Source organism: Carcharhinus amblyrhynchos, chromosome 4 (assembly GCF_965287045.1).
Source record: "Carcharhinus amblyrhynchos chromosome 4, sCarAmb.v2.hapA, whole genome shotgun sequence".
NCBI lineage: Eukaryota > Metazoa > Chordata > Chondrichthyes > Carcharhiniformes > Carcharhinidae > Carcharhinus > Carcharhinus amblyrhynchos.
In genome coordinates, this window is record NC_137327.1 from 74108845 (window position 1) to 74127317 (window position 18473).

General features: G+C 44.1%; 1 protein-coding gene across 1 annotated transcript in view; it reads right to left on the reverse strand.

The window, feature by feature from the left end:
* Positions 1-18473, reverse strand: part of LOC145342119 (sodium- and chloride-dependent neutral and basic amino acid transporter B(0+)-like) — a 55406-nt gene that overhangs the window by 21637 nt on the left and 15296 nt on the right. Inside the window, 4 exon segments of the mRNA XM_080187357.1 lie at positions 6854-7082; positions 10188-10328; positions 11320-11452; positions 14556-14694. Of these exon segments, the coding sequence (XP_080043483.1) occupies positions 6854-7082; positions 10188-10328; positions 11320-11452; positions 14556-14694 (642 nt within the window).

Here is an 18473-nt window from a genome sequence, read left to right on the forward strand (position 1 = left end):
GAATACTGCAGCTGTACAGAACCTTAGTTGGGCTTCATTTGGAACATTGTGTACAATTCTGGTTGTCACACTGTCAGAAGGGGTTGGGTGCTTTGGAGAGGGTACAGAAAAGGTTTGTTGCCTGGTCTGGCAGGTATTAGCTATGAGGAGAAGTTGGGTAAACTTGGTTTGTTCTCACTGGAATGAAAGGGGTTGAGGAGCGACCTGATAGGGGTTTACAAGCTTGAGTGGTATGGACAGAGTGGATAGTCAGATGCTCTTTCCTCGGGTAAAAATGTCAGGGACTAGGGCACATAGGTTTAAGGTGCTTGGGGAAAGGTTTAGAGAAGACGTGCGAGTCAAGTCTTTTAAAGGGAGGCTGGTGGTGAATGTCTGAAACCTGTTGCCTAGGGAAGTAGTGGGAGCAGGCCTGATCATGGCATTTAAGGGACATCTAGATGAATACATGAGTAGGATAGGAATGGAAGGATATGGACTCCATAAGTGTAGTTAGTTTAGGCAGGCATCATAATCGGTGCATGTTTGGAGGGCCAGAGGGCCTGCTCCTACGCTGTACTGTTCTTTATTTATATGACCTATCAAAAGAACAGGTGGATTGAGTAGACGAGGTGGGGTTACCTTGTTGGTAAGAAACAAAATTAAATCATTAGGAAGAAGTGAAATAGGGTCAGATGGCATAGAATCTGTGTGGGTAGAGCTGAGGAATCGCAAAAGGAAGAGACCCTGATGGGAGTTATGTACAGGCCCCTTGGCAACAGTCAGAATGCCGGTCAGAAAATAATCAGGAGACAGAAAAGGCATGTAAGAAAGGTAATATTACAGTAATCATGAAGGGTTTCAATATACAGATAGACTAGGAAAATAAAGTTGGTAGTGGATCCCAAGGTAAAAAAGTTGTGGAATGTTGGCGGGATGGATTTTTGGAGCAGCTTGTACTAGAACCCACTAAGGAATAAGCACTTCTGGATCTGGGGATGTGTAATGATGATGTGGAAATGCCGGTGTTGGACTGGGGTAAGCACAGTAAGAAGTCTCACAACACCAGGTTAACGTTCAACAGGTTTATTTGGTAGTACAAGCTTTCAGAGTGTCGCTCCTTCTTCACCTGAATAAACCTGTTGGACTTTAATCTAGCGTTTTGAGACTTCTTACAATGTGTAATGAGGCAAATTGATCAAGGAGCTTATGGTGAAGGAAACCCTAGAGGGTAGTAACCACAATATGATGGAATTCACCTTGCGGTTCAAGAGGGAGACTTTGGAATGGGATACAACAATGCTACAATTGAGTAAAGGAAACAACAAGGCATGAGGTAGGAACTGGCCAGATTTGATTGGAAGGGGACCCTAGCAAGAAAGACAGTGGAAAAACAGTGGCAAAAGTTTTTGAGAATAATTCAGAAGGCACAACATAAATCCATTCCAAGGAAGAAGAAGCATGTTAAGGGGGGAACAAGGCAACTATGGCTGACAAGGGAAGTCAGGGATAGCATAAAAGCAAAAAAAGAGTGTTTCACGAGGCGAAGAATAGTGGGAAGTCAGAGGATTGGGAAGCCTTTGAAAGGAAGCAAAGGACAACTGATAAAACAATAAGGGTGGAGAAGGTGAAATATGCGTGTAAACTAGCTAGTAGTATAAAAAAAATTGCAAGAGTTCTATTTACATACATAAAAAGTAAGACAGAGGCATGAATGGACTTGGACCGCTGGAAAATGAGGCTGCAGAAGTAGTAATAGAGGACAGAGAAATGGCAGAGGAACTGAATGGGTACTTTGTATCAGTTTTCACAGTGGAAGACACCAGGAGCATGCCAGAACTTCAAGAAAGTTTAGGGGGCAGAGGTAAATGTAATGGTCATCATTAAGGGGGAGGTGCTAGGGAAGCTGATAAGGCTGAAGGTGGATAAATCACCCGGATGGATGGGGTATACTCCAGGATTCTGAAGAAGATACCTGAGGAAATTGTAGTGGCTTTGGTGGTGGTGATCTTTCAGAATTACTGGAATCAGGGAAGGTCCCAGAAGACTGGAAAAAGACTCATGTAACACTCCTGTTTAAGAAGGAAGGGAGGCAGAAGATGGGAATTTATCAGCTGACCTTTGATAAAAGCAAATTATTGAGGATGCTGGAATCTGAAACCAAAAGAGAAAATGCTGCAAAATCTCAGCAGGTTTGGCAGCACCTGTAAAGAGAGAAAAAAGCTGACATTTTGAGTCCAGATGACCCTTTGTCAAAGCTAAAAAGCACAGAAATTGAGATATTTATACTGCAGGGTGAGAGAATGAAAGAAGCGAATTCTCAGTTGGCCTTGGGCAGGATTTTACGAAGCTCGCCTGTGTCTGGCACACTGTAACACCAGATTAATTCATTTCAGAGAGATAGTTTACAGCTGTGTGACTCCTGTTGATACTTTTACATGTTCCATTTATTCCCATTGATGAATTGTATTTTAACTGGTGGGTGTGTGGTTATTTTTGTTAAACTTTGGCAAAATTATTTTAAGCTCTTTCATAAGAACATAAGAACATAAGAAATAGGAGCAGGAGTAGGCCATCTAGCCCTTCGAGCCTGCCCCGCCATTCAGTAAGATCATGGCTGATCTGTAGTGGCTCAGTTCCACATTCCTGCCCTCTCCCCATAACCCTTAATCCCCTCTCTTATCAAAAACCCATCAACCCGCGTCTTAAAAATATTTAGCAAAGTATTGCATTTTGCAGCTGAATGGAAAAACTTAGGTTATTGATTGTTTGTTCAGATTATATATTAAACTGATGACCCAACTACCCTCTCAAACGAATGTAAAATACTCCAAAATGTCGGGGTCAGGACCAAAATGTATCTCTCAATCAACATTACGGCAACAGGTTATCTGGTCGTTATCATTTTGTGTTTGTATGAGCCTGCTGTGGACAGACTGGCAGCCAGGATTGCTACATTACAATTACTGTATTTCAAGACTGCTTTGTGTGCTTTGAGAGGTCCTCTAGCCATGAACGGTGTTATGTAAATGCATATAATATTTTACTTTAAACATTATTGATGTGCAACTCAGCTAAGAAATTCAGGGAATGAGGAGTAGCAAGTCTCTAGAACCCCCTTGCCAATTTATAGAATTTGGCTATTTGCTTTGCGCAAACAGCACCTCATCCTTATCTTCTGTTTTTAATAGCTTGCTGGATTCGGACATTGCACATTGGAAAAGCAGGCAAATTTATATCTTCGTAATATTATCTAAGTGTATTTTTTAACAACGCAATTATTTTTAATGCATAGATAGGGCAGAATACTCCCAAAAAATAACAAAGCCTGGAATTCTCTGAACTTGCCCGAGCTGGGAATCTTGTTGCAATGAATGGAGTTTTGACTGAACGCCAAATTCTCTGTTCTCGCCAACCGCAATCTGTGGCATGCGAGATTGGAGAATTCCGGCTTGACTATTATCTCTGACAGGAAGAGCACTGAGAATTCTGTCAGGTGATTCAATGCGATCCAGATTTCGACCTTGGGGAGATTCTTCCCAGCAAAGAGTCGTGCAGTACTGAAAGAAGGTGGCATGACCAGCTCCTCAGAGATCAGGGAGGCTTAATCTCAAAATAATGTTGACATTGCGGCCCTGCGCAGACATCGGGAACACCCCAATCCTTCAATCAGCAACATCCCCCCATCACTAAATATCCAGGTCAATCCCGAGCACCCCCCACCCCCCTCTCCCCATCCTTTGCCACACTGGGTAGGCATGAGGGTGTGCCTGGATCTCCCCATCCATCCATATTGGTATCATGTTCCCCTCCTGCCACAAGTGAGTGATTCCCCATTGTGAGGTCTCCTAAGGCCAAGCCCCTTGCAGGCACCCTCTTTAAACCACCCTTCCACCCCCCATTACCAGTGCCGCCCCAACAATGCCAATCTGGCAGGTGGGGCTGCACCAATGCCTGGTGGGCACTGCCCTAGCCAAAGCCCTGAACAACTGAGGCTACAGTAACCTCTGAGCTCTCCACTGTGGCCATCATGCCTGGTCTCTGTGGAGACGAATAGTGATTCCCACCAGTGCAACAGTGAATACTGAGAACCGGGTGAATCTATCTAAAACCCGGAAATGCTATCTGGTTCACAGCCACCCCTGCAGGGTTCTCCCCAGTGCAGATTGCTTTAGACCCATCTCGTGCAATTCTATAGCCATAAATTGATTTGTGCCAGGGCACAGGGGCGGGAGAATCACTCCTGTACTCTACAAGGCTAATTTCACGGCCTTGCCGCACGTGGCACAGATTGCACCAATCCCAGAAAATTGCGTGCAGGCCTAAAAATGGGATTTGTGCCCAGTGACAAATGGTTTGTAATTGTCCCAGTCCGAAAACACCCAGAAAGGCCACGGAGCAGCACAATGGCACAGTGGTCAGCACTGCTATCTCCCAATGCCAGAGACCCAGGTTCCGTTCTGGCCTTGGGTGACTGCCTGTGCAGAGTTTGCATGTTCTCCCCATGTCTCCATGTGTTTCCTCCAGCAGCTCCGGTTTTCTCCCACAGTCCAAATATATGTGGATTAGGTGAATTAGCCATGCTAAATTGTTCTTAAGTATTAGGGGACTAGCAGGATACATATGTGAGGTTAGAGGAATAGGGCCTGGGTGGGATTGTTGCCGGTGCAGGCTCAGTGGGCTGAATGGCCTCTTTCTGTAGGATTCTAATGCTCTATTCTCTGACTATATTTAAAGTCATGATGTGGGAATGCCGGCGTTGGACTGGCGTAAACACAGTAAAAAGTCTGACAACACCAGGTTTTAGTCCAACCGATTTATTTGATAATACTCACAAGCTTTCGAGGGGACTGCCTCTTCGTCAGGTGAATGGAGAGTTCTGGCCTCAGACAGAGCATATAAAGCACAGACAGTTTAGAGATTACTGATTAGAATGCGTATCCTTACACCTAACCTGCTGTTCAAGACCTGAAGTGGCTGATAATGTGAGTGGAAGGAGCACTGATCACAGATTAAGGAGATGTATATTGTCTCCAGACAGTACAGTAAGTGAGGTTTTGCAAACCCAGGCAAGTCACGGGGGTTACAGATAGTGCGACATGAACGCAACATCCCTGTTGAGACCGTCCTCATGTGTGCGGAACTTGGCTATCAGTCTCTGTTCAGCGACTCTGCGCTGTCGTGTGTCGTGAAGGCCGCCTTGGAGAATGCTTACCCGAAGGTCAGAGGCTGAATGCCCGTGACCACTGAAGTGTTCGCCAACAGGAAGGGAACAGTCTTGCCTGGTGATTGTCGAGCGATGTTCATTCATCCGTTGTCGTAGCGTCTGCATGGTCTCCCCAATGTACCATGCTTCGGGACATCCTTTCTTGCAACGTATCAGGTAGACAATGTTGGCCGAGTTGCAAGAGTATTTACCATGTACCTGGTGGATGGTATTCTCACGTGTGATGATGGTATCCATGTCGATGATCCGGCATGTCTTGCAGAGGCTGCTGTGGCAGGGTTGTGTGGTATTGTGGTCACTGTTCTCCTGAAGGCTGGGTAGTTTGCTGCGAACAATGGTCTGTTTGAGGTTGTGTGGTTGTCTGAAGGCAAGAAGTGGGGGTGTGGGGATAGCCCTGGCGAGATGTTCGTCTTCGTCAATGATATGTTCCGCACACATGAGGACGGTCTCAACAGGGATGTTGGGTTCATGTCGCACTATCTGTAACCCCCGTGACTTGCCTGGGTTTGCAAAACCTCACTTACTGTACTGTCTGGAGACAATACACATCTCTGTAACCTGTGATCAGTGCTCCTTCCACTCACATTGTCAGCCACTTCAGGTCTTGAACAGCAGGTTAGGTGTAAGGATACGCATTCTAATCAGTAATCTCTAAACTGTCTGTGCTTTATATGCTCTGTCTGAGGCCAGAACTCTCCATTCACCTGACGAAGAGGCAGTCCCCTCGACAGCTTGTGAGTATTATCAAATAAATCGGTTGGACTAAAACCTGGTGTTGTCAGACTTTTTACTATATTTAAAGTAGCATTTAAATATGCTTAGCCCATTCGACGCCAGATTCTGCCAACTCCCAGGATATTCTGACCTTCAGGAGCAGCGCAATCCCAGCAAGAATTACTGATGGTCTCCACCAGCAGAGATCGGATGGGCTGGAGGGGGTGGAGAAACATGCTGCTGATGGGAGGGCGGGGAGTTGCGGAGTGGTTCCTAATGTTTGTTGGGGGAGAAACAGGGTGGGTGGGGGGGCTCCCAGTACACTCCCAAGAATGCCCTTTCAGAATGGCATTTGATCACTTTGCAGCTGGACTAACTGGTGTGTTTAGGCCCTGCCCCTCCCAGAACTGGCATGCAACTTACCACACCCCCAAAAATGGATCTTCCAGTTTTCTTACCGCTATTATACATTTTTTTGGGAAAATGCCGCCCAATGTGTCAGACCATGATGAGAACAATTTAATTGATCTAACCTCATTCCTACACCTCATCAATTATTGTTGGGTATTTTTAAAATGACCTTAAAACATTAACATTGTTTTCTTATTCTTTGATTTGGTCCACTTTTTCATCTTGACATCTCTCTATTTATTCATGTATAGCTGATGTGATTAATTCACCCACTCTAATTTATCCTCCATCTTCAACATTCCTCTGCTTCTTTCTGAATCCTCAGACCAAGATACATTGTTCATCCTGTTATTCATGAGGCTCCCAGATGTCCTGTTACTCTCATTATCAGCTTGTACTTTTAGGGGGTTAGATTACAAACATTCATGAGCTGAAGGGCGCATAAACAATTCCAAATAGTGTGGCACGTCACAAGGAGACATGCCCCAGCAACATCAAGTCTAATAAGTTTGTTTCTACAATTACCTGACTGTGCAATCTCTGAAACAGGCTTGTCTTGTACGTGAGCCATGTGTCCCAGAATGGAGAAGATGGCAAATCCAGCAAACACACTCGTAGCACAGTTAACAATACAGATAATGATGGTGTCTCGGTAACAGTTGTTATGGAATTTGTTGTAGGATGACAGTGTGATTAAACTACCCCAGCCCACTGAGGAAGAATAGAAAATCTGTGTTGCAGCATCTTTCCAGACCTGGCAAATAGAATGGAGAGTTAATTATTGGAGGGAAATTTCACTCAAGTCAAACAGAGAACAAAGACCTTCCGCAGCCAATGTTGGGCTAATACTTATCCACGCATTGATAAGTGTTTCAGTTCAAAATATTGTGACTGAATCTCTTCCAAGATTTCAGCAAGGAGAAATTACATTGTATCCAGTTCTATCCGATCTCTGCTCTTCCCATCTCAGCCCTTGCCGTCCTTTCTCTCCTGTGAACGTCAAGGGCAGAGTAGGTGGTTTTCATCAGCATACGATGTGGAGAGGGTCAAGAGCCTGCACATTGCTGTCCAAATGTTGCTGGTATGATTACAGATGTGGGCATTTCACAGCTTCCACAATTTTAATGGTGGCCAGTTGGGTTTGGCAAGAAATGTAAATAGAACTGGCACAGTGGTGCCATGAATCGCGGATGAACTTGGTTGGGAGGCAGGAACCATGTGAAACATCGGAAGAAAAGGTACGTTCAACTTTGTTATTATGAGCTGCTGCAGCCTGAAGTTTTCTACGTCGAAAAACTAAGTGATCATTAAATAATGTGCTTGCCTGGTGTTACTTTTCTTTACTCATTTTGCAGGACGCAGGCATCGCTGGCTAAACCAACATTTATTGCCCATCCCTAGTTGTCCTTGAGAAGGTGGGGGTAGATAGGCTTTGAAAAATCAGGAGGTGAATTAGTCACAACAGGAGACCTAGCCTTTGACCCACTCTGGTAGCCATAATATTTATATGACTGGTCCAGTTCAGTTCCTGGTCAATGGCAACCCACAGTATATTGATGGTGGGAGATTCAGCTATGGTCAATGCCACTGAATGTCACGGGGTAATAGTTAGATACTTTCTTGTTGGAAATGCTCATTGCCTGGCATTGTGTGGTGTAATTCGTTACTTGCCACTTCAGCCGAAGTCTGGATATTGTCTAGGTCTTGTTGTATTTGGACATGAACTTCAGTATCTGAGGAGTCATGAATGATGCTAAATGCTGTGTATTCATCTGCAAGCATCTCCACTTCTCACCATGTGATGGGAGGAAGGTCAATGATGAAGCAACTGAAGATGGTTGGACATAAGACACTGTAGTGATGTCCTGGAGTTGAGATAATTGACCTTCAACCACCACCACCATTTTCCTTTTTGCCAGGTATGACTCTAACCAGAGTAGAATTTTCCCCCTGATTCCCATTGATTCCAATTTTGCTCAGGCTCCTTGATGCCATACTCAAATGCTGCTTTGATGTCAAGGACGATCAATTTCAGCTCGCCATTGGTATTCAGGCAGGCATTTCTGACAACTAGTAAGTTAAGGGAAAAACTACAACATTGTAAATTTAAAAGGTTTTCAGATGCATCCGGGTACATTATCCACTTGATAATGTATTATTCTGCATTGTACAATTTTGAGAGGCTAGCTCAGTTAGAAATCTACATCTGTGTGTAAAATTTCCCCAGTACTTTCATCTGTTTCCATCAAAATTAAGCTTAGCCATCTACTTGGCCATTTCAAAGCTTTGCCAGATGCCAGAGCTTCAATGCTCTGCCAAGTAAGGTGGTGGAAGCAAACATGCTAGAGTCCTTTAAGAGTAACTTAGGCAGGCACATGACTGAGTTGGAGATGGATGGATATAGGAGAACCTTTAATTAAGGGTCATTAGCATTGGGGTGTCCCTAGAAATGTAAATGGGTATAGTGTGATAATAATGTTTTTCTCTTTTCATTCACAGGTTTTAAGTCGGTCCACCTCGTGTCCAACGAGGGGCATACACGCGATGGGTCATACTGGGGCTGCTCTTGGTTGTTCGAGATTGGCCTAGTGCTCTATGTCGTTAGTGTGTGCCTAAACTGGACAAGATACTGGGCAAGACGACAGCTCAGTGACTATCACTGATTGCTGTGCAGACACATGGATTTGGGCCGGTGTCTGTGGGAGTTTGCGCATTCTCCCCGTGCTTGCGTGGGTTTTCTCCGGGTGCTCCGGTTTCCTCCCACACCCCAAAGATGTGCTATTAGGCTGATTGGCAGGAATAAATTGTCCCTAAATCAGTTTTCCCTCAATCTGGATGGCCATAAAACATTAGATAGGGGTCATGGGTAGAGAGGTGGTGTTGAGATGGCAGCGTGGGCTCGTTGGGCCGAAGGGCCTGTTCCCCAGGCTGATTTTGTTCTTTGTTTTTGTTCTTTGACACCCTTGGGCAGTCGCGATCTAACTTCTCAATGGCCAGTCCTGACCCATCCACCCAATGGCCAGTCCTGATCATCCCCTCAATCTCCTCCCTCACCAATCCCAATGCAGAGTGGTAGAAGGTTCCCTTCCCATCTCCAATCGCAGCCCCCCCCCCCACCCCACTAGACCCCACTCTGTATGCACTATCCTTTCTGGCCCTGTCCCTTGGCACTGCCTAGTGCCTTCGTCCCAACCTCCTGCAGGAGCCTCGATAGTCTTTGTCCCCATTAGCAGGTTGAGGATGTCTGTTCCCCATTAGTGGGGAGCAGTTATGAACCCTGCTGGTTGGAACCTTTCCCGGCACTGGGGGAGATGCGAGTGGGCGCAAAGACAACTATCCCAGGCCCGCTAGTCATATGGAAATGTCAATTTCAAAATGATAATCAATTTCCAATGCGGAGCTGATTATGTCAGAAAAAAGGGGCTGGAAGACTTGCAATCGGCCGGACGCCAGTCACAAACCTTGCAAAAGGCTCACCAGTGATGTCTCCTAGCCGACTGCATGCCCCAAGCAGTGAAACAGGCTGGAAGAATCCTGGCTACTGTCTAGACATCAACCCAGATGAAGGTTCCGCTGTCTGGTACTCCAAGTCAGGAGGCCAGATTGTAATGATGGGAAATTTCTTGATTCCTGATCCCTACCTCAAACATGAAAATCCAGTCCCAAAATGATAAACACTGCAAATTGACTAATTCAAGTTCATTACAAAGTTTTAGCTAAAACTTGGCGACACCTAAAATTTGTCCGCACAGGCAGTGACCGAAGTTGGAAGTCAAACCCTGGTTGCTGACATTGTGTGGCAACAGTGCTAACCACTGTACCACTGTGCTGCCCTGATCAGTTATATTATTATATTTACCTCAGCATCAAAAACTTTAGAGAAGTCTGACTGGCTTCCAATGTAGAACTCGATTCCTTTATAGGCTCCCTCCAGGGTAAGACCTCGGATCAGGAGGATGGTCAGAACCACATACGGGAATGTCGCAGTGAAATAAACCACCTGACCATGGAGAGGAGATTGTTAGATTTTTCTGTATTGCTGGTACAACATTTACAGTATTGAATCCAATTGAAGGGTAAATAAAAAGGATTGTAATCAAAGCAGAGAATGAAACAGAAAACAGTTGGCCAAGTAATAATTACATAATAGTATATTTAACATTGAGCTGCATAATGTAACTAAATTTAAGTAGTACAATATTATTTCCAAACTCTCTGTTTCCCAGTCAGGAAATTAACACCATTAAATGGGAGAATATTTCAGAGTGTGATGAATATGTTTCATTCCTCACATTTAATCCTTAGGTTTCTTGGCCATTTTTGTGCAGACAAATCTCGCTTCACTCAGATAAATTATGGTCTGTATTATACCGGTCACTCGCAGTTAGGTTAACAGTTGAGTGGATCTATATGTTATGGCACTGTGTGATCAATGGGATAGCTGCCTTCAGTCCATTCATCCCTGCTCTGCCATGATATTAGAATGGCAAGGAAGGCTTTCCAAGAATGGAACAGATTTGATGGGCTGAGTGGCCTAATTCTGCTCCTATGTCTTATGGCTTTAGGTGAGTCACCCACTCCTGGCCAACTAATGCCCAAATAAAGGAATTCTTTATGTTCTGATATAATGGGAGGCGGGAGAGGTTGGCACCCAATGTTTAGCTCAACAGTTTAAGCCCTGCAGGCTTTTGGCAAATGAAAGGGAGGTCCTCCTTCCCAGCTCTCTGTGCACCCTGCATCTATCAGATGCTCCTCCTCACTGAGATTTTTGCCTTCCTGTGTCCACCCTTCTCCCTCTGTCATGCCCAACACGCCTCCCTCACTTGGAGCCAGGATAGGCCCCAGCAAGATCTCAGATTGACAATGTTCAGATCTCACTTCTGTGAAATAAACAACCCCACTTCTCTAATGATTTATAAATTCTAATTTTATTGTGGTGGAAATCTGTACTTGTTACTGGTTCTAACTCTATTCATTACCAATCATTTTACCTTCCCTGAAGATTTAATTCCTTTCGATAATGCTGCCGCAATTATCAGCCAGGCCAGAAGCAGACAGAGGGCTAAATACCAGACTATGTCCCCGGTCTCATCCATTGAACTGGAACGGCTTAAAACCACCTTACTGAATAAAATGAGAACAGAAAACACTTTAGACAAGAATACTGTTCATTATGAGCATTCACTGTTAGATACAATGCTTCAGTATTCTTTGCAATGCATCAAGTATTCTTTCATGATACTTGTATTAAATATAATAGATTTAAACAATATCAAATTTATAATTCATTCTTTGGTGTGAATTATTATTAAGAATTGATATGAAATTTGATACACCTTAAAATATCTCTCACCACCCTGTTCTTTGAAAATATGCATCTTTGTTTAACATTGAGTGCAAATAATACTTTCATTAGAAATCACGCAAAGAATTTCCTGACAGTGCTTCATTGATTGCTTTACATGGCACTGTTAAAACTACTTGGGCTACCCATTGTGCACTGAGTACATTTTGACAACCTTCAAAGACAGGCTAGAAGGTGGAGAGCCGATAACGTGCCGGGATGGTCATTGGAATGTTAATCTAATGTCCTCACTCTGTCTCAACATATTAATGGTGGTAGAAAGCTCAGGGAATTCTGTCAAATAACTGACCAGTTGTAACTTCCTCCTTCCATGTTAGTATTTTATCTGCATCAATTATTCGTTATCATGGTTGTGATTCCTAGAAAGGGTGTTCAAGGTTTGGATTTACAGATGCTGCTGGAGACAAGGCTGTGGGTAAACTTTACCTTTTATTGAACATTATATTATGTACAACACAGAGTTAGCATAGAACTCTGCATAGAGCTAGCTCTCGCCGTGCTTTGTTGTCATATGATGTTATGTCACTAATGATGTAGACCAAGGGTTCCAAAACTGGGGTTCCCAGATGCTCTGGAGACGATCACCAGTGTGTCTATGGAACTATGGCAAGAGCTGATTCGAAAAGAGCAACCCATCTACTTCAAAATTAACTACAGCAATGAAATAGGCCAACTAGACCAAGACCGCAAGGAGAACTGAATACTGATAGCATGATTGGTCGGTCTATCACCATCCAGTAATCCTAGAGGATTTTCTCAGATTGGCACATTTGATTTATTCCATCTCACGACTTTTGGACACAAATGCCTGCTGTCAACAACAAAGATTGACTCTGAGAATGGAGCCAGTGGCAGAAAGAGACAACAAGAAGCAGTGAGAGGTGTATGAGAAAGACAGGAGGTGTGGTTGGTTTGTGCCTCATAGAGGCATGTATTCGAGAAAGAGGGTTTGAGTGTATGCATGTAAGAGAGGAGGTGAATGAGCATGTATGAGAGAGGGGGTGAATGTGTGTGAGACGGGGGTGAGGGTGTGTGTGTGAATGTGTGTGAGTGAGAGAGATGTGGGTGAGGCTGTGTGAGTGTATGTGAGAGAGACGGGTGTGAGAGTGAATGAGGGGGGGAGTCAGAGTGTGTGTGTGTGTGTTTGTGAGAGACAGAGGTGAAGGTGCGTGTGTGTGAGAGACAGAGGTGTGAATGTAAGAGAGAGGGTGGTCAGTGTGTGTGTACGTGTGTGAGTGAGAGAGAAGTCTCTGTGTTCAATATGAGAATTGACTTTTCAGCATCATTCTTCCATTAAAAATAAGAAAAAATAATATCTAAGTGTAACTGAAAGCCAACTTGTCTCTTTGGTTAGAGGTGAGATGGGAGGTGACTCCCTGATACAACATTGACACATTTTCTTGTTTCATGTCTGTAAAAGTGGGTAGGGAACCTTCCTCGCACTGGTTTTGCAGCTGGTCTCAAAGAGATAGGCTGTTTTCAATTTCCTGAGATCTCTGAAGCGTTTTGGGAATTCTGTCCTGATTCTATTGATTTTTCTGGGCTTTGTAATTCATCAACTTTAGAGATAAGTTGTGGATCTGTGGAAGCATTTCAACTTAACAGTGAACATCCTTAACAGTGAATCACACAATGTTTCTGTTAATTCTCTTCTTTGGTACCAGGGAACAGTAATTTGTCTCACTGCTACATCCAGTCACTGGGTTCTCCACTTGCTGCTTCTTTAATTGTGTTTTCTGCTGCTTATATCTGCTTTCAACATTGTGGGTCTTAGATGGGGTTCGTCATGAACTGGACTAATAGATAATGCTGGAGGCAAGGCTTTTAGTTAACACTCCATTTTTATTAAAGACTATACTAACAATTTACAATATAGACTTAGCACGAGACTCTGCATAGAACTCTCTCTGAATGTCCTGTTGTCATGTGATGTTACGTCATTGATGATGTAGACAACATATATTCACATTTATAAAATTAATCTCTTATACTACAAACAGGGCCCACATCACATTGGATAACATCAGGTACAGCCTAATGGGTTCCCAGCCAGTTCCCAGGGAAGGGCCCTCATTAATCACCACTCCATGCTCAGGGACGGACCCACTGACAGCAATACCCACCTATGTGAATGAAGTGCCTCCTCATGAGTATGTTCCCCACCATAGCAAACCCTACCTACAATCACTGGGACCTGCCAGATAGACAAAAAAACTTTGTTCAATTTCAGGAGCGCTGCAAATGGTAGCTGAGACACCAGCCCTATGATTGGAATCTCTAATTTGATAACTTGCCTCAATTGTACAGCGGAAATGCTGAAGGCCTGCCACTGGTAAAGTGCTGCCTGGCAGGACATAGCTGGCTCCTGCAATTGGTACTGAAGACGGAACTTCTTAACGTTGATAAAATTTAGCCCTGTGACTCCCAATTCATATGGTTAAATGTGGTCTCTGATCCCAGACACTGTACCCCAATTCAGTTCCAAGGACCAAACACAATCCTGCATTCAAACCAAATCACAAGGAAAGAGATCTCAGCCTGATAATTTATTGTTTAGGAATTCTAAGGATAAATCTGTTCTTTATTAAACAAGAAGATAGAAGACTTCAAAAAATGTTTCACTGTATACATGTTGTTGAAATAAACCTGCAGAGTTAGAAACCAGAGAGCTGCTAACTAATGAAAATGCCCTTATTGTAATGTTGTTTTGTAACAGGTGTATGATGTAAATAATACCTCTATCTGAATCAAACAGTTTTTCACTCATTAAACAGGACATTTCCCTAATGAATCTTCCCAAGAGGAAGCTACTGGTACAGCTGTGGAGATTATAGGTGCAGCTATCTGTAGTCATTTACTTACTCCCAGTATTGCTCACTTGGACCCTGGAGAGGAAGGTAGATTTCTGACCCATTTGGACAAGTTTCATTGTTTCCATGCAGCCATGTTGTATTAACGATTTCAAAATATCCATCACCGAGAGTGAGGTTGCAGAGTAGATCTGGAAAATGGGGAAGATGTTTTAGAATTACATTTCACTGGGAATGATGCTGTCATTTCTAGTGACATCATTAGGGTCACTGTTTCCCTCTGACTGAATCAGTCCAATCTCTTTTATTACAATGGATGGTGGGGGTGGGGGGTGGAGGAGATTAGAGAGGGGTCAGAACCCAGATATAGGCCAGAATCATCTTCCCTGTTTTGTGGCATGTTTAGATGCAGCGATGGCATTTAATCAGGCAGGGGGGTGTTGGGTGAATCACCCAGCTCCTTCCTGCCTTCAGTTAAATCAAGAGCAAGAAAGTTTGAGGTTGGACTTTCTGCCCTGCTGCCAATCAAGGACCTTAAATTTGTATAAAATTAATTAGAAATGGGCATCAATGATGGGACCAGTATTTACTGCTCATCCCAATTTTGCACTTGCGAAGGTAATAGTGAGCTACCTTCTTGAACCACTGTAAGGCCTGATGTGTAGGTGCACACACAGTCGTAATGACCCAGGGAGCAGACTGGAAAGGAACATAGTTTATTACAGAGTGCAAGGTAAAACTATTAATATGCTATGTACACATATCATTCCTGCCTGGGACTACAATTCAGCAGGCCTAGCCCTGGGCCTGCCTTATAAAAGCCTCAGGTAATGAGTTCCATCTTGGCAGGCCACTGTCTGTTACTAGGGGAACTCATACTAGGGAAAGTCATACTCAGCAAGTGCCACAGGGAGATCAATCAGTGATTTCCCATGAAGCTCATGGGGGTTACCATAATGGCGTACACAGGTATCTGCTGTTCTTGTCCTTCTAGGTAGCAGTTATACTTCCAAAATGGAGCATGGTGTAAACCAAGAAATAAAGAGGGCTTGTGAGAAAGGCACAATGGACATCAATTGACTGGGTCAATCAAATTAGCAAAGGTAGCCTTGAGGGGTATTTCATGGAGTACATGAGGGATTGTTTCTTATAACAATGTGTCATGGAACCAACTAGGGAGCAGGTTATTTTAGATTTAGTACTGTGTATTGAAGAAGGGTTGATAATAGTAGTGTTGTTAACTATCCTCTTGGAAAGAGTGACCGCAGCATGATAGAACTTCAGATTCATATTGAGAAAAAAGAAGAGAGTGCTATACTAGAGTTTTAGCATTGGGCAGAGGTAATTTATACATGCTTGAGGAAAGAGTTGGCCCAAGTAAACTGGGCACACATAATTGAGGCAGGACAGTTGAGGAACAACAGAGGATGTTCGGGGAGATATTGAATTAAAGTTCATTCCTGAGGAAGAGGGATTGTAAAAGGAGACAAAATATTCCATGGCTTGACAAGGAAGTCAAAGAGGACATAAGGCAAAAGTTAGGACATTCCAAACTTCAAAAGCTCGTGGTAAGCTGGAGGATTGGGAGAACTTTAAGGTCCAGCAAAAGGTTACTGTAAGTACAATCAAAAGAGCTGAGATGAACTGCAAAAGGAAACTAGCAGAAAACATAAACAAATATACCAGAAGCTTCTATAAGTATACAAAGAGGAAGAGAATAGCTAAAGTAAATGTTGGCCCTTTAGAGGACAATATTGGTGGGGAATTAATGGGGAACACAGTGATCGCAGAGACACCAAACAAATATTTTGCCTCTGTCTTCACGGTCGAGAATAATGAAGATTTTCAAAAACTATTGTTAATGCAGAGGAACTTGGTGCAATAACCATCACTAGGGAGAAGGTATTGAATAAACTAATGGTATTAAAGGCAGATAACACTTCGGGGCACCTTAGAGTACCAAAAAAGATAGTGAATGCATTGGTTGTGATATTTCAAAATTCCTTGGGTGCTGGTAAGGTCCCGGTGGATTGATAACATGCTAATGTGATGCCCTTGTTCAAAACGGGAGAGAGGCAACAAGTAGAAAACTATAGGCCGATTAGCTTGACTTCTGTGTTAGGGGAATGTTGCTGGAATCAATCATTAAGGAGATGACTGAGCATTTGGAAAGACAAAGCTCAATCATCATCAGCATGGATTTATGAAGAGTAAGTCATGCTTAACAAACTTGTTTGAGTTCTCTGGGGACAAATCCAGCAAGATGAACAGTGGCGAATCTGTGGATGCGGTATAAGTAGACTTCCAGAAGGCATTTGACAAGGTGCCGCATAAAAGACTGCTTCAGAAGGTAATGTCGCAGGGGATTGGGAACAGGATACTGGGTTGGATTGAAGATTGGATGACTGCTAGAAAGCATAGGGTTGGAATAAATGGATCCTTCTCTAGCTGGCAAAATGTAACAAGTGGAGTTCTGCAGGGGTCAGCCCTCAGACCTCAAATGTTTATAATCTATATAAATGATCCACAAGCAGGGACAGAGAAAAATTTGTTTGGATTAGCTAAAATAGATGGGAAAACAGGCAGTGAAGAGGCTATAGGAATGGGTTTGAATTTATGGGGCATTGGCATCAGTATTGGGGTAGGTGGGACCTGTTCGGGCGGGATGGGGTGGGTCTGAACTGTGCTGGGACCAGAGTGCTGGCGAATAGAGTAAAGAGGACTGTAGACAGGGCTTTAAACTAATTAGGGGGGGGAGGGTGCGAGGGTAGGTGATGTTACGAGGTCTAAAGTTAAGGAGAGGGTACAGGTAAGGGAAGAGGCCGAGGATGTCCCAATAATAGAGGGAGTAGGGGGCGTGAGTATGGTTGGTGGCGTTATGGCAAATAGGGTCCAGGTGAAGGCTGGGATGAAGGCACTTTATCTGAATGCAAAAAGCATTCGGAATAAAGTGGATGAGCTGGTGGCGCAGATCAGCACAAATGGATATGATCTGGTGGCCATTACAGAGACTTGGCTGCAGGGTGACAGGGACTGGGAGCTGAATGTCCAGGGGTATCAAGTGTTTAGGAAGGATAGGCGGGAGGAAAAAGGGGGGGGGGCGTAGCTCTGCTGATTAAGGATAGCATCAGGGTGGTAGTAAGGGATGATGTAGAAGCCAAAGAGCAGAAAGTGGAATCGTTGTGGGTGGAGATTAGGAACAGCAAAGGGAGGAAGACGCTAGTGGGTGTCGTCTATAGGCCCCCGAATAATGATCTGGAGGTGGGGCGGGCTGTTAACGCGCAAATAAGTGCGGCGTGCAGGAATGGGACGGCCGTAGTTATGGGGGATTTCAATCTACATATAGATTGGTCGACCCATGTTGGACGCGGTGGGCTCGAGGAGGAGTTCTTGGAATGCTGCCGGGATAGTTTCCTTGAACAGTATGTGTTGGAGCCGACGAGGGAGCAAGCTATCTTGGATCTGGTGCTATGTAATGAGGCGGGTAGAATTAGGGACCTTGCGGTGAAGGATCTTCTTGGGGAGAGTGATCATTGTATGGTGGAGTTTCTGGTGCAGATGGAGGAGGAGGAAGTGGGTTCCCGGACGCGCGTCCTTTGTTTGAACAGAGGGGAGTACGGTAGGATGAGGGAAGAATTGGCGAACGTGGACTGGGGGAGCGCGTTGGAAGGTAGGTCTGCTGAGGAGCAGTGGAGGATCTTTAAGGAGATCTTTCTTGGTGCTCAGCAGAAATTTATTCCGATGGTCAAAAAGGATCGTAGGAGGAGAGGTAATAAGCCGTGGATAACGAAGGAGGTGAAGGAAAGTGTTAAATTAAAAGTGGAGGCATTTAGAGTAGCTAAGAGTAGTGGGCGAGAAGAGGATTGGGAGAGGTTTAAATGTCAACAAAGATTGACAAAGAAGTTGATAAAGAAGGGTAGGAGAAACTATGAAGCTGGGCTAGCGCTTAATGTAAAAAAGGATAGCAAGA